A 16,478-nucleotide genomic window follows, 5' to 3' on the forward strand; every position below is an offset into this window, starting at 1 on the left:
ATCCTTTGGGAGATAGTTTTTGCAGATTACTGTAGATATCCACTACACTTCTCTTCCGCTAAGTATTTCTTCACTGTTACCACCTCTCTCTGGCAGAGTAACTTTTTCATTTGTAACAGCCATCTGAAAGAGGTTTTAACAAAGACTGTATACTTTTTTGTCCAAGCACAAACTCTCTTATTGAAGTAGAAGTGACAGTAGTTTACTTTTTCCATTTGAACTTGAGTGCTTTTGTCTCCTACTTGCTGTCAGCTAGGAGAGACGTGTACATGGTTTGTTGTCATGCCAGGTCAGCAGCCTTAAATCTGATTTAAGACTGTGGGTGAGCAACAGTGTTCTACCTATTTGTTTTTCATCCATTGTATGCAATTGCTTTCACCAAGGAGGTTATGATTTCACCCATTTAGAAATAAAAAGGAGCAAAAATTTAGCCTTTGCAAATAATTACCTTTATATTGATAACAGTCGGCGACAGCAATGAAAATCAAATCATCCGTTTTATTATTCATACAAAACACACCATGCACACTTCTCTCTGAGTTGACAGCGAGTTGAGAGAGGCGTCTCTCAACTGCCGACAGAGTGCCACTGTGGTTACACGAGTTTGACAGTAACTTGGTTATATTTTAAAAGGCAGAATTGTGTCTTTCATGAATGCAAGGTGCACAATTCATTTGAAACTAATTGCCCTCGGTTACACAGGCTAACATATCTCTCTGTCTATCTTTCTTTAGCTCTCCTGAGGGCTTGTGCTGATGGAGCTGCCAATCACCTTTATAACATCACTGCTGGAGTTAGAGACAGGTGAGGCTGCATTGTGTTGTCATTTGTATTAGTTAATTTGTGTTTTCTCTCATGTCCTCCTCTGTGCGTGTTGTTGTGTGGGAATGTTTGGGAGAGAGATGGTCAAATTGTCTATGTGCACACTGTTTATTTAAGAGCATCGTGTTTGTTTTTGAGCAGCACTTTATTGTGCATTCAGCACCTCTGTGTTTGGTTGCATGTGCATGACTTTGTGTGTTTCAGGTGAGAAATTGCACCCTTTTTATGTATTAGCGTTGTGTGAGAAAGTACCGTATGTGCGCTCTCTGCAACCATATTTTTGTGTGTGTGCGGCTAATGGAGGACTGCTGTCAGGACAGAGATGGATCTGGGGTCCAAGGTGTCCCTGAAGTGTCGAGGCTTTCGCATTAACACCCAGAGTGTGAGCGTGAGTGTGTATTTTGTCGGGGTGTGAATGTGATGTTATGTCTGTCTGTGTACATGCTCTTGCAATTCTATCGTGGTAACAACCATTTTAGGTTGTAGACATGTGAGGTGAGGATAGTTTCGCAGAGGGACGTCATCTAGGCCCATTTACACTTTTTCAGCAGGCAAACTTATTCTTGTCCTTGAGGTGAGGACACAAACTTAAAGCTGAAAACCTTGAATATTTTTTTAAAACTAATGTAGTGTTATTATATGAATGTGTCTGGCTGACTGAGCAGATGCAGTAAAACACACCACTGTGGTTGGAGACCCTCTGCATACTTTGCAACCAATGTTGATCAAGTTTACTTGATAAAAACTTTTCACATTGATTAATTCATGTGCATTTATTGTAACACCGCCCACACAGTGGTGTAGATGGTGTAGTCTGAATGGTCAATAAACCAATGCTACTGTTGTAAAACAACAAAGAAAGAAAGAAAAAAGAGAGAAAGCGAAAGTTCAGTCTTGGTGCTCACAGTCCATTCCTAAGTAGCATGATGCAGAAATTATAAAAAAAACCCAGAAATATAAGTTGTTTGTTTATTTTGGTTTAATAACCATTTGTTCATAGGATCCAGCATTAATATTGACAAGAATTTTAGATTTAGTTTTAGTCTTAGTCGCTTACTCGCGAGACTCGAGAACAAGTCGAGTCTCGCGCAAGTTGCCATGTAAACATAGCACGCCTGCGGGCTAACTGACCACGGTGAGAAATGATGCTATAAAAGTGGAGTAAATTACGTCTTTTCAAGTCAATTTTGCATGCCGCGGCTTCAGGGCACTTGGATTACGACGGACGAGCCGTTCTGATGTTTTTGAAATGCATTAGCGGAGTTTTATTACATTTTCAGAATGATTTTGGACGTGGGTTCCATGCACTTCAAGTGTATGGAAAAATCCGGCTAGCTGTTATCCTCCGATACCCCGAATGAGTTTTGTGGATTAAAAAACTACACTGGACTTCTTGTCGGCATGAGTGTGAGTAAGTACTGTCTGTATTTTCATTCTAAAGTGGTCATTTCTTGAGTTGTACTGATACCAGTATCAGAAATGCCTCCGATACTGCCTAAAATGCGGTATCGGTGAGTACAGCCTATGACCAATCCGATACCACGTAATGCCTCACGTCATTACGCATACGCACGCTACAGGCAAACGAAATGGAAACGGAGCGGAGTTTAAAAAGCATTCTACTGTAGCCTTTAAGATGTCTTTTTTACCAAATTGTGTGGCTGCACTTTAACCTGTGTCTTGATCTGTGTCAACACTGGATAATGATAATAAAAAAAGTTTTATGGCATTCTACTATTATGTATTTATTTCTTAATATTTTACATAGAGTTTTAGGAGTTGAGACATACAACAGTTCATATCCCATCCATTTTTATTTTACGCGCTGGTATCGGATTGGTACTCGGTATCGGCAGATACCTACGGTTCAGGGATCGGAATCGGTATCAGGAAGGAAAAAGTGGTATCGGTACATCACTAGTCATTTCCTTTAAGTTCATACCAAATTATGTTAAATGTTTGCCAAATGAGTTGTAAGAAATCACAAATCCTCTCAGAAGAAGTAGATGTTACTGCACAAGGAAGATCGGCTCTTTTAAATTTAACAATTATCAAATACAGGATTGATTATAAGGTGGTTTTATTTGTTCTTAAAGCCATTCATGGGCTGACACCCCAGGACATTGCCGAGCTCCCAACCTCTTAGATCTTCAGAACAGTTTCTCTTAACTGTCCTACGATCGAGTCTAGTGGGTAAGAGAGATTGTGCCTTTGCAGTAGCTGCTCCAAAGCTTTGGAATATCCTTCCACTCTCAATCAAATGCTCCCCCTCCATTGACACTTTCAAGACAAATCTGAAAATGTACATATTTTTAATGGCCCCTGGTTGCTCTTAATGGTTTTAATATTTTAGTAATCTATCCTGTATTTACATATGTAATTGTTCTTACTGGTGTTATTCTGTTTTATATTTGTGTACCTGTTATATTACTCTATGTTTGTGTGTGATTATTCCAGTTTGTACAGCACTTTGGTCAACAGCAGTTGTTTTTAATGTGCTATAAAAACTTTTGATTTGATTTAACAATATGTCACCGGAGCAATGCAAGCTAATTGCTGTTGTGACTGGTTAATAAGGAAAACAGCCAATGCTTTGAGATGGCTAATGTGATCTAACTTAGATTGTGCGCCCAAACAGAGCCGACTATTTTGTCTCATCTTTACTCGTCAGGGAGTAATGGACTGATTCTTGCTGTAATTTTTGTTGTCAACATTTTTTTCCATTTATACTGTTGTTGCAGTTTAGTCATGAAGTAAAATGGCTTCAACAAATACTCATCGGCAGAATTTTTTATTGACAAAATGAACACCAACAGCAATTCTCTTCAGATTTTTGGTTATGCTTCTAGATGTGATCGAGGAGAGTTGTTGGAGATGAAAGAGTCCTCACTATTACAGTAGGACAAACACGAATGTGTTCTGTGTGTCTGCGGGAATGTACATGTACTTTTTCATTTTATTCTCAAAATGAAACCAGTCATATATATCTGTCTTAGAATGTGAGATCGAGCATGTTTGGCCTGCTGGCAGAGGCATCGCTCATGCTTCTGTCTGTTTGTGTGACACAGCAGATTCATTTTCTGACCCTCCAGTCCGAGCTCTGTCAACAGCCTGTACAGCCGAGCTGACAGCCAGGCCTCCCTTTTAGCCTGACTGCTCCCAAACCAAACAACATCAGCCCTGGAAAGTTATACATTACACAGGAAGGGTGGAGACAGGAGGAGAAAATAAGATAATAATAAAAAAAAAAAAAAAAGAAGGGAATGTTTACAGGTTGGGATGTGTAAATCAGTCACCAGCAAGTTAAGATGTCTTTAACCTAACATTACCATAACTAATGGACTACAGAGAGGGAGACGAAGGGAAGAAGGAAGGTGGAGATGCAAGTGATCAATCAAAGCTTTATGAGCACTGGAAACACACAAAAGCAGCAACACCTAATCAAATAGAAGGAGGTATGAGAGAGATGCAGACAGAGAAGAACAATCAGAAGATAGAAGACAAACTGCTAGAGAAATATTATTTTAGATCCAAGATAAGGACATACTGTAGTCGATAGCTGAGCAGAGATTTGCCCGTCTGTGGGTCTGTGTAGGTTGTTTTGCATTTGCAAGTTTCTGTGTCTGTGTGTGGGCGTACATCTTAGGGCTCTCACATTTTCCCAAATTATGTACAAATGAAATCGTTACTGGGAAATTTTTCCACCCCAGATATCACAGTGATAAACTTCAGTTCCAAATATCAAAACTGGGCTATCTAGTTTGTCGTAGACATGCAAAGCAGAGCCGTCTGAGAGGTCCCACATCAAAACTTTAGCTTACACATCAACAGACTCATGAAAGGATCAGTCCCCCACCCCCAAACTTCTGCAAGTAATGCTGACAAATCGTGCCTCCTCACTGCAGGGAGAACACTTCGGCTTTTAAGATCCAAACGAGAATCCAGCAAAAGTGCTCTGCCGTCTGTGCGCTGACATCACTTTGACCACATTCACTGCATTTGTGCTGGTGAAGATGTAAGTTATGTCAGATTTGTTGAGAAAATCAAGGCAATTCATTTGCCTGCAGGAAATCTGTGCCTCAGGTGGTGTTTTGGAGGACAGACCAGAATTGAAATTTATAGTGTTAGAATATTTTTTAAGGTTTTCTTTGAAATGTAAATGATGGCGAACCTCTCTGAAAAAGCAATGGCCTTAGTAAATGGGGTGACGCGCGTTTGTATGTGTCCGTGACTGCCTGTGAATGTGTATTTCCATGAGAAAATAATGAGGATAATAAAGTTTCCGGTCAGCGTCTACAGCCCTCTGCTCTGCCACAAGAACAGAGTGGGTGGACGGCCTCCTACAGTTAAAAGAAAGGTGCCACGTAATTTTCTGTCAAAACAGCCTTAATGGTAGTCATTAGGGATGAAGAGAGGAGGAGGCACGTCAGGCTAAGGCTTTCTGCTTCTCATGATGAGTCAAGTGACAATGATTCAACTTCACTGTGTGTTAGAAGATAAACAGTACATGGTTATATTTTTATAAAATATCTACATGGAACTTGGATCCATTCAAATGCTTTTTGCATCTTTTTTGATGTAAGTGATCTCTCGCAGTTTATGTAGCAGTAAGTGGCAGAAACATACACTCACCATACATCATTTATTTTCTATTATTAGTTTTTCCTATTGTGTTTGTTGACATTAATGTATGCTACTGTCTGTGTACAGAGTATTCTGTTCTTTGATGATATACAGCACGTGGCTGACGTGTATGCACTTGATCACTCCATTCAAGCAGTTGCTCAGTTCTTATAAATCTGGGTCACTTATTTGTTCTTTTCCTGGTATTGAATCTCAAGCGCTACTATTACGTGCCGGCATGCAATTGCTCGAAGTCTCCTAAATTGTGCCTGAGTAATGGTTGCTCATCCATGCATGCTTTTATCCCAAGTTTAAGTGTCTTTTACTTTGTCTTTCTCTCTCTTCTCTCTGATTCTTAAGGCCAATTCATAGTTTCTACGTCCATGAGGTTCTGCTTTGATCCTTGTGACACAATTGTCGTTATCTTGATTGTAGAAAAACAAGCTTGTTGATCTTGAAGAGGGTCCAAAGGTCGAAACGTCATCAAAATAAAAGAAATGCATGTGGAGCCAGAGTGTGCGACACTTGTTTTCCACAATCAAGTTTATTGCCAGTGATCAGCACCTTATTATTATTCTTGGTGTGTGTTACTTTTATGTTTTAAACAATTGTCCTTATCTGCAAACATTTGCAAGGGTCTTCACAGACCCCTATGCAGACGTCCACTCGCATCCCAAAGAAGAAGACGACGAAGAAGACGACGAAGAAGAAGAAGAAGAAGAAGAAGAAGAAGAAGAAGAAGAAACATGTTGGGCAAGGAGATCCACCAGAACTACTTCAGTGGAGTGTGGATTGGGAAATATGCATGTGTGAATCGCCAGACTGCTGCAAACCCTCATTTGTAGAGTAAATGGAGCTATTTGCACACCCATACAACCAGTACAAGTTCGCAGCTGTCCACAGACGTTAAATGCAAAAAGTATGTCTGAAGCTTTACTATGTTAGCACCTGGCGAGGAGCAGTGTTCATTACTGACATGCATCCAGTACACATGTACTGCACATTTAATCTTAGACCTCTAGTTTGAGGTTGATAAACTGGCACAATCATCCAGCAGAGAGCTGAGTTTTAAGCATAAACTAACCAAAGGAATCCTCATCCAGTTAGTGCAAAAAAGTTGTGGATGGTACCAATGGAATTGTTTTGTACAGTCCCCATTTTTGGTCCACCCTCTGTTGGGGTACCTAGCACACGGATCTGGTACTAAAAGGTGGAGCTTTGAACACTGCAGTCTGTTGATTGGTCAACAGAGGACAGTCGCTCTGCTCAGGGCTGAGTTGTGGCTGGTTTTGTATCCACTGTTCAATTTTACATTAGTAAACGATATAACTTGGATGACACAGACTTTTAGTAATAAGTGAATCTTCAAAGTTTAAAAATATATATTGGCTATGTTAATTTCGACCAGATTATGTGAACTACTACCTGAGAGGGACAACTAAATGCACAAACCTGCTATTTTTAAATATCCCATGGAGGGAGACTCTCACTGCAGCCTGTTCGGTGTGCAGCCCATTCTGGGGATGATAAACTGGTCACTGGTAATGAGGAAATACAGTGAGTGCTGGACGGAGCAGTGAGTGACAACAACCCCGCCCACATGTAAGAGTACTGCTTGCAGTGGAAACACTCGGGTCTGGTACCATGTCTGAAGGGTTACGTTTGGTTCCGAAGGTACCATACTGGAAGTGTTTGGTGGAAACAGGTCACTGTGAAAAGTGCACTGACCTAAAGTTTATGGGCTGTATTGAATCTGCCACCATTTGTCAAACATGTTACACATTTTGTACTGTGGGTTTAGACATTACTGATATATGACAATACAACACAGTTTCTCTTTTTATGTTCATCCACTGCCCTGTCTACACACAGTCATAGAACACAGCTGCTCTGTATTATAGCTTGTGCAGTATGCATCATTATCAGTAAATGATTTAACTCTATCAACGTAACTCATCAGTCAAAGGAATGCACATAGCTGCTCACACTCACAATACAAACACTGATATTCAAAACAAGCTTTTCGCCATGACCACTGAGCCACCATTAGCAATTTAAAGCCTTTTACCTCATGAAATGAATTGATAAATTACAGTATTATTATCACCAAACTTGCACTACAGTTGCTCTCATGGGAGCTCAGGCTCTTTTGTCAGAGATGAGACCCTGAGGCTCGCCTGTAAATCCAACCCTGTGTCTTCCCCATTCTAAATGATAATAGCATTTAGTCTAATTGTGCATCTAATCAAATCCTCTGAGGATAAGAAGTCAAGAGATGGATGAACGGGGAGGGGGGCATGTGGGCGGAGGTAATTGTACACAAGCAGAGTTGATAAAATTTGCAGCTGTAGGGTCTGTAGCGTTACTGAAAGAAGGAGACGTGCGAGTCTGTCCGTGTTTCACTAAGCATTTGTATATGTGGAAGAGATTTTCAGAGCACGGTTGTGTCAGCATGTGATTGTGCATGCATTTTGGTTCGGAGCAGATAATGCTGTCAGACTCAGCAAATGAAGTTGTCAAGCGCGAGACTACTTATTTTATAAGACTTAGTGCCAGAGAGATATCTCTGACAGTCGGCGTTTCAGTTTGTCTGTCATTTCATGTTTCCTCATTCACATCTCACACGTTTTTATTTTTTATGCTCATCGGATGGGCCAACAACTGTGTGTGATGATTAAAGTGTTTTAATTAGGTCAGTATCTCTTAGCGTTGTGGGCAGGACCCCATGTGAGTTGACTTGATATGCAGATGAGGTCAGCGAAGATTCTAAGGCTGATATTCGTTTGGTAACAAGGTTTCAAATGAATCATTCTCATTAGAAAATCCATTCAAAGCCCCTTTCAAATATGCTGCAGTCAAATTCACACAGCTTGGGAGCTGTTTAACTGCTGGGATATTGAGAATTGCGTGACCTGAAAACAGGGTCACAGGCCAACAATTAAGAGGATTACACCACAAATGAAACCAGGCAGGGGTTTTCAGAGACTCGTGGACCAGCTGATGACTGGTAAGAAACGGCTCCTTCTTCCTAATTGCTTTCAGCGCTGTTAGTAATAAGCTTTTTTTTCCATTTCACACTCAACATGAAGCAAAGCAATATGCTGAATCATTTTTACAAAAGTGCCTTGTTTAATTTATACTTTCTTTGGTGCATCTTCTCATGGTTCTTTGGGTATAATTTGGCTGATATGTAATGGTAGGCTTGTTCTGTTAGCAGTGACTTCCAGTTCTTAATCTGCAATAATTAGTTACTAATTTTATTTTGTTCTTTGTTATCAAATCCACTTTAGCAAAAACCTCAAATTAATTTTCCTCTGTTTTTTCTAGCCCTGATATTTTATCACTGTACTTACTATGTTGCTACACTCCAAGTGAAGTTTGCTTGTTATAGGCTGATTAAAAAGTTCCCTCTGTGTTTATTGCTCTGTGTTGGAAATTGACATGCTGAGTTGAGTTGATGAGCATGGGGAACTGGGCCTCACCCTGTATCGTGAGGGCTTTGCACTTTTGTTTTTACATAATGTGTGTTGTGCTTTCATTAGTTTTTGTTAAGTATATCCTATTAGAATTGTAACAACTAAGGTTAATTAAAATCGCAATTATTCCTCCCCCCTTCTCTCTGGCACACCTAGTAGCCCTAAGAGTAATTCTGAGAGTTAATAAAGTAAGTGTGTGTGTGTGTGTGTGTGTGTGTGTGTTTTGGGGATAACGAGTGTGTGGAATTATGACTACGTCTGGTTATTAGTCTGACAGCCTATGGGCATCGTGCTGATTAACTTTGGGATTAGACACTGTCAGATCACAAATCACTGTATAACTGTTGGATGAACAAATCCAGGTGACGCACATACATGTTTTCACAGTTATACACAATCATACCACCCACCATTGACAGCCAGGGGTGTTTTAAGTGTTTTAATACTGATTAAGATAAGCATGTTAAAGACACATGTACATTAGCATGCAGGCAAGCTCACTCATGTGCCTTGAGGTCTTACTAATTAGAATTTTTGCAGCAGTGGGATAATAAGAGCTCTGCTAACACTGATTGGTTGTTTTTCATGCCTGCCTTTGCTGTACTGCTCTATTATGAAACCAGACTTTTATAAACCACTTACAGCTCGCATCGACAAACTTAGAAGTCAACAAAATAGGTCATTTGTCGGTGCTTTCCAATATAACCTTTATGACCTGAACCCTTTGGTCGAGGTTGGGTTAAATGCTCTCTCCAGACACATTTCTAAGTATGAAAAAACTTTAGTACTTTACTAATTCTTTATTTAACATGGCTTTCCCACATAATAATTAAAAATACTCAGAAAAGGGTCTGGAAGCAAATCTACTACATCTCCCTCATTGAGAACTTTCCTTTCGGTAAGTTTCACCTTGCGCTTTCTGCTTTCTCCAGCGTTGCTTGCGCTAGATTGACTGATGAAAGAGCAGTGTGCATCAACGTTAGCATTAGAGAAAACATCAGAGAGATTTAGCCCTACATGTTTGAGCTTCAGTCAGACCCAGAGTCAGATGAGGAGTCTGTTGTGTACCAAAATTGGCGACTAGCAGATGTATCAGAGAACTAAGTGTAGTTAGCATCTTTTGTTTATGTTGTTTTTTGCTTGTTAGCTTGTAGGGTAACTTTCAGAGGCTGACAAAGCATTAGTGTTTGTGAACAACACATTCTCACTCCAACCTGGGCACATATCGACATTTGGTCGTGGACTTTCCACGTCCAGATATGACGTCAAAGGTACCCTGGGTGCGTTGGTTTAAGCGCTAGGACACCATGTCAAGTCCTGCCTGTTACATGCATTGCCTTCTTTGAAAATACACTTCCGTTTTCACGGGAAATTTACCGTTTACATACAGTCTCTTTCAAAATAAACGCACTACGCCAGTACAACTCCCCGGATTTACATTTTTTTTTTCCTCCAACAGCTAAAACTCGTGGTTGGGTTCAGGCAACAAATGCAGGTAGTAAGGTTTTTGGAAAAAAGAACAGGGTTTGGCTTTACAATCTTATGGGGTACGAACACTGCTCTCCCAGGTGAAGGTAGGTGTTGGACCCTTCAAACACTACTCCCGCCCACCCTAATTGGACTTTCACCGCCTCAACTTTTGTTCTTGTTCCACCGTGTTTCCCCCTGATGCCATCAAGCACCATTTAACTATAATGGCAACCGGCTGTGTATCATGCCGACATTATAGGACGGCAGTGTCTGATGCTTTAGTCACTGCCCAAACGCTGGATTTTGACGACTTCGGAATGAGACTGGGTTGTATCTGCCATGATGGGGTTTTTGGTAGATGTTAGATAGAAGCTCCAGGGTTTGGTTTACATCCAAAAACTGCACTCTACCATGTTTGCTGTCAAAACTTTCACTATGCTAACGCAAAGTCTTGCTCTCTGACAAGTCCACTCTGCACTGGAGGTTTCGGGTTTCTTCACCGGTGTTGTGTCTGAGTCTGTTCCTCAGTCAATTCGTCTTTCTCATATTAAACAGCGATTGACTCTTTTATTCATGAGGTACCTAACAAGCAATATAAAGACTATGTATGATATATCGGTATATTTTCAAGTCAGATATAGATTTAGACAATACTGTTTGTATTGATATAGGGTCAAGTCGCATTACATAACGCATACCAGTGTGCATCTCTTCTCTCTCACACTCTCTGCACAGCTCTGCCCCACTCACTCACTCACTCACTCACTCACTCACTCACAAGTTCTCCAGCAACATTCAGAGAGACACAGAGCTGCCCCTCTGTTTAATGTCTGTTAATTAGTCTGCAGTGCAACATCAGTCTATATGTTGCACGTACTACACTAAATCAGTCTGTGAAATGAATGAAATTACCGCAATAGCACACATGCAATTCAGCGCTGCGCTGCATGTGTGGGAGACACAGCAGCTTGATTGTGCCAGGTAAACATTTGTTTGCTACTTTTTGTGTGAGGTGGATCATAGCGCATCGCAATTCTTCTTGGTAGTTGTGGTCTATTGTGTGTCAGGTGACAGAAAAAAAAAAGCAAAGACAACACAGATGTTTCATACACAAGACATATATAACGTGTTTCTCTCTCCTTCCCTCCCTCGGCCTCTCTGGTGATGCTGTGTGCCAAATATAGCCAAAATAAATAAAATATTTAATTCATTTTGCAGCACTAGAGTCATTTGAAAGGCCATGGAAAACAGCTTTTACCAAATACCGAGATATATATCATGTATCACCATTTAGCCTGAATAAAAAAAAGAATTTTTGTCCATATCGCTCAGCCTTAGCACCTAATCTAGCTTGCCTGGTGTACGTTTGAAACTCAGGTTTTAGGTAAGTGCTCAAACATCCTCCTTCTTCAGTTGAGTGTGAAAACCCCTCTCTAGTGACAAACTTTGCCGAGATCCAAGGCAGTATAGTGAAGGTCAGGGGTCATAAACAGAATAAAATCCCATTTTTGAGTGAAGGAGGGGGACTTTAAGTTCATGCAGCAAAAACTACTTGGTTAGATTAGAAACCATCATGACCACATTTAAAAGAGATCAGCAATGACAGAATGCTGTGGCTTCCAGTGCCAAGTCAGACACAAATCTAATCTACCATCCACCCCAATCATCCCTAAGAGGTTTGTGGCACCGTGCCCACGTCTAACTTTTTCTTCTTGGAGAGGAAAGTCATGACCACAGGAGGTTGCATTTGGATAAATGACTCATAAATTTGTTTTCCTGATGAGGACAGTCCCCTGTAAACACATGCAATCAACCAATATTCTCAAGCACATGCACCAACAAAATTTAACAAGATATATCTTGTTATAAATCTCGTCATAAGCCAAGAGTTTGTCTCTGTGGATGTCAGTGTTCATACGAGAGAGCTGAACATGTCAAAGTGCTTTGCTTTGGCTTGTTTATGTATATGGGTCGTTAATGATGGCATCCAAAATAATTCCTCCACCCCTTCACTGGCTCTCCTCCTCTGATTGGGAGATGGGAGGGATGAGAGGAGTAATCAGAGCTGCATCTCCTCAAGTGATGAGAGGACCAGTTGAGTGTCTGTCGTGCTGTGATCCAGGAGATGATGAAAGATATGGGGGAGCAAGTGAATATGAACAAAACATTTTGTTGTAATTAAGTGGTCATATGGAAGGATGGCCTCGGTTTGACGGAAACAGACAGATGTAGAGATGAAGAAAGTGTCAAACAGTGGATGAAAATGTTTATTTGTACCTTAATGAAGTGGTTACATTGAAGGAAATTGCTTCAGTTATATGGAAAGGTAAGTATTGCAGAGCGGAAATGAGCTGAGATTGGAAGAGGGTGTAAAGGAAAAAGCAGCGTGTGAAGGAGAGGTGTGGGTCGGCGGGGAGAGGAGGAGAAAAAGAAAGCAGGCAAAGAGGATGCAGAGAGAGGGGCACACAAGCGGGTTGATAGACAAACACACACACGCAAACACAGGCAAAGGTCACACAGCCATCCCTGCCACCCGGCACTCAGACAAACTGGCGGTAAAATGCTCTATTTCCCATCCAAATTAAAGTGTCAGTTAATATTAATGTGGAAGTGAAGACTGTCAGACACACAGCACACGGACACACAAACACACACGCAAACAACATTTACGCTCACGCACGCAGACACAAATACAGAATCTAGAATCTCGCCTGGTCAATTACTATCCGCCGACGGAGTCATGCGCGCAGGTCGCAATGGGATGTGCGTGTGCAGGAATGTGTGTGTACGTGACATGTGTGTGTTAAGCTGTGATTGGGCCGAGTGTCACGTCTCGTCCCATCTGTCACATGAAGGTTATTTCTGAATGGAGATGCTATTGTGGCGTCCCGTATTAGAAGGCGGGGAGTGTGTGCATGTGCTCGTGTGAATGTGCTTATTTTGCAGATGTTTGTGCATATTGTGTGTGCGTGTTTGTGTGGACAAGGAAAGTTTTTACTTGGATCGTATTTTTTGTCCAGCTCAGGTAGGGTGGTGCTTGATTGTCTGTACGCATGCTGTGTGTGTTTCCGTGTGTGTGTGTGTGTGTGTGTGTGTGTGTGTGTGTGTGTGTGTGTGGCAGCAGATTGCATACAATTGCTGTGCTGTTTGTCTTGCTGTATCTTGTTGGTGTAAATGGAAACACTGAGGAGGGAGGGAGGGGAATAATCCTTCTGTATCTCTTTCTTCAACCGACCGGAACACCGCTCTCGCCTCTTGCTGGGGAGCACACACACACATACATGCATACACACACAAGCAAACACACCACCCAACCAACCATGAAATCGTAATGTCAGACCTGTTAATGCCTCTAGATAGTGGCAACCGCATCCCTGCGTGGTCCTGCTCCTCGCACATAAACTCGCACACACACATAAATGGAATAAACAGAGAGCTATCTGTCTCTCTCCGACAGGAATGTTCTACTCAGTAGTGGCTGGAAGATTTTTGGTTGTTTTCCCTGATATCTGCTATAGTCTTGTTAATTTCCACACCCTGGGAATGCACGCTGCCTCAAAACATAGTTGTATTTGGATGAATGAAATGCATAGGGAAATTTGTATTCAGAGCGCAACGCCTGCATGCACATATATTCCCAAACCTCCTGCCCAGTTTAATTTTCTGTTGTAATCTTCTTAATTGCATGTATTAACATTGTATTTCTCCCAGGTTTATGTAGTTAACAACTAATATTCTGTATTACTGCTATCTGTGAGGCATAGTGAGTCATAAACCATAGGAAAGTAGTTTGGTGATACAAATAATGTGCATGTACAGCAGCTTTATGTAAGTAGACAACTGTCAAACTTAGCAGTCCAGTTTCATTTGCATCCTCCTTCACGCGTCTGTTTCTGTAACCGTGGAAGTTGACAAACACTCGTTTCATCCATACTAGCTGAAAATAGCTGTCAGCATTAATACATGCTATATTCTTAGGGCTTTTATAAAAATAAAAAAATCAGGAATTGTTATTTTAATGATTTAAAATGGCTGAAATGCAGACCTATAACCAAAGCTTAACCTTTTATTGCTTCTTTTTTAGATATATAAAGGGACTATGGGGCATAATCTCCCAGTTTTCCTCTTCACTTTTCATTATTGAGTTGTCAGTGTATAAACTCATGATCAGCATCTTCCTTCAGCAGGAAATACAACATGCATTGGATGCACAGAGCATAAAATCCAAAAGCAAATCAGCTTTTAACCCACGTGATCCTCTAGAAAAATTTATTTTTAAAGGTCCAGTTAGTGTGTAGGATTTAGTGGCATTTAGCAGTAACGTTGCAGAACTGAAACCTCTCCAGCATGCCAAGTGTGAAGGAGAGCTATGGTGGCTGACACGAAAATGTGAATGGTCCTATCTATAGTCAGTGTTTAATATAGAGATGCACTGATCCAGCTTTTTCAGTTTTGATCCCGATCCCGATGTTGTGGCTTTGAGTATCAGCTGATACCCGATACCAATCTGATACCATGGTTGACCTAAAAAGCTACATACCTTTACATGTAGAGCAGAAAGGACTAGAGGCATCAGGCATTGATGACTGACTACACAGTTCTTTCCTAAGATAAAATGAAACAAGATGAAACAGATTAATGCAATGATGAACTATTTATTTTTAACCAAAATAAACAGTTGTGCAACAGCAGTTGAAATAGTGTGAAATACCTCCACACAGCAGAGTCTCTCCTTCGCTCCATGACGTATGACGTAGCTCGCGTCGCAATAGATTTAAAGGGAAAGGATCGCCTCAGGTATAGGTTGCATTTTCCGATACCCGATCCATCTATTTTGATGATATCGGGGCTGATATTCGATCCAGATCCTGTCAGTCAGTCATCCAGACAGAATGACTGACTGACAGAATGACACACTGACAGTTTCCGTGATTATGTACAGCATACCATACCATGACTTAGTCATACCAAAAATTAGAAAGAAAAAAAAGCCATTGGTCCACAGGGGGAGCCACAGCGATCGGTCGCATTTTAGCCATTTTTGAGCATTTTTCTGTTGTCATAGCGCCACCCAGTTGCCAATTAGAGTTAAATTTCTCCAGTCACCTTGAGGCGTCCTGTTCTACATATCTACCAAGTTTAGTAAAAATCGATATGGCGGTTAGGCCTAGATAAGAAATTAGCTCTCTAGTGCCCCCATTTTGTTTGATGGGGTCAATAATAGAGGGGTCCCCTCAGATTATGTGTGGTCATATGCCTACAAAGTTGCGTGGTGATCGGTGAAACCCTTGAGATGTTATACACCTTTATGTGATGAGCCACGCCCTCCGCAATATTCATTGCCTTATAGAAGCTCAGTTTTAGTAAGTTTTCCAACTTTTGCCAAGAGGGAACTTTAGATATTGGCCCCTAGATTATGTTCACATAGTTTCATGCAGATCGGTCAAACTTCCTAGGAAGAGATCGATTTTAAGTGTTTTTCAAAAAATTCAAAATGGCGGAAAATCTATATAACCGGGAGTTATGGGCAAGGCCAAGAAATTAATTCTAATGAATGTTAAGTAATGAATCAACAGGACATGAATTGAATGAATGAATTGACAGGGTCATTCGTCCACACAGAGGCTGGCAGCTGAAAAGGGCACACACCTCCTCTCATTTTCACTTTCTCGTCGTACCAAAGGCGATCTGGACCTCTTAAACTCTCTCTGTAGCATGTAGCCTGACTGGCCATTTCATCCGAAGGGGAAAGACTCAACTGATTTGTTTTTATTTACACTTTATGTGTGTGAAGAGCTCTGCCACCAGTCAAAATCCCATGTTTCTATCATCTATGATGTCACCGGTGCGTGACCCGTTGTAGTTCGTTGTAGTCCCGTTGAAGTCATGTATTGTATCGTCGATCCTCTGGTGATTCCCACCCCCAGTGTTTGATCTGTCCTTTCTGGGCTACCGCAAAACAACTGGTGGGAGTGGACCCACTCGGTATCATAATTGTTGATTTCAAGTGATTTAATAATGCTGAAACATAGCTGTGAATATTACATACCATTTCTGCTGTTAGATGCCCCAAAATCCTACACACTG

At 41.0% G+C, this 16,478-nt stretch overlaps 1 protein-coding gene across 7 annotated transcripts in view; it reads left to right on the forward strand.

Moving 5' to 3' along the window:
• The window catches only part of tpk1 (thiamin pyrophosphokinase 1), a 103,298-nt gene that overhangs the window by 27,493 nt on the left and 59,327 nt on the right, over positions 1 to 16,478 (forward strand). For all 7 annotated transcript variants that reach the window (XM_033638597.2, XM_078162565.1, XM_033638600.2 and 4 more), the window contains exon 4: positions 735 to 804. In XM_033638597.2, coding sequence (XP_033494488.1) covers positions 735 to 804 — 70 coding nt within the window. The remainder of the gene's footprint in view (positions 1 to 734; positions 805 to 16,478) is intronic.

The sequence above is a fragment of the Epinephelus lanceolatus genome, chromosome 20, assembly GCF_041903045.1.
Source record: "Epinephelus lanceolatus isolate andai-2023 chromosome 20, ASM4190304v1, whole genome shotgun sequence".
NCBI lineage: Eukaryota > Metazoa > Chordata > Actinopteri > Perciformes > Serranidae > Epinephelus > Epinephelus lanceolatus.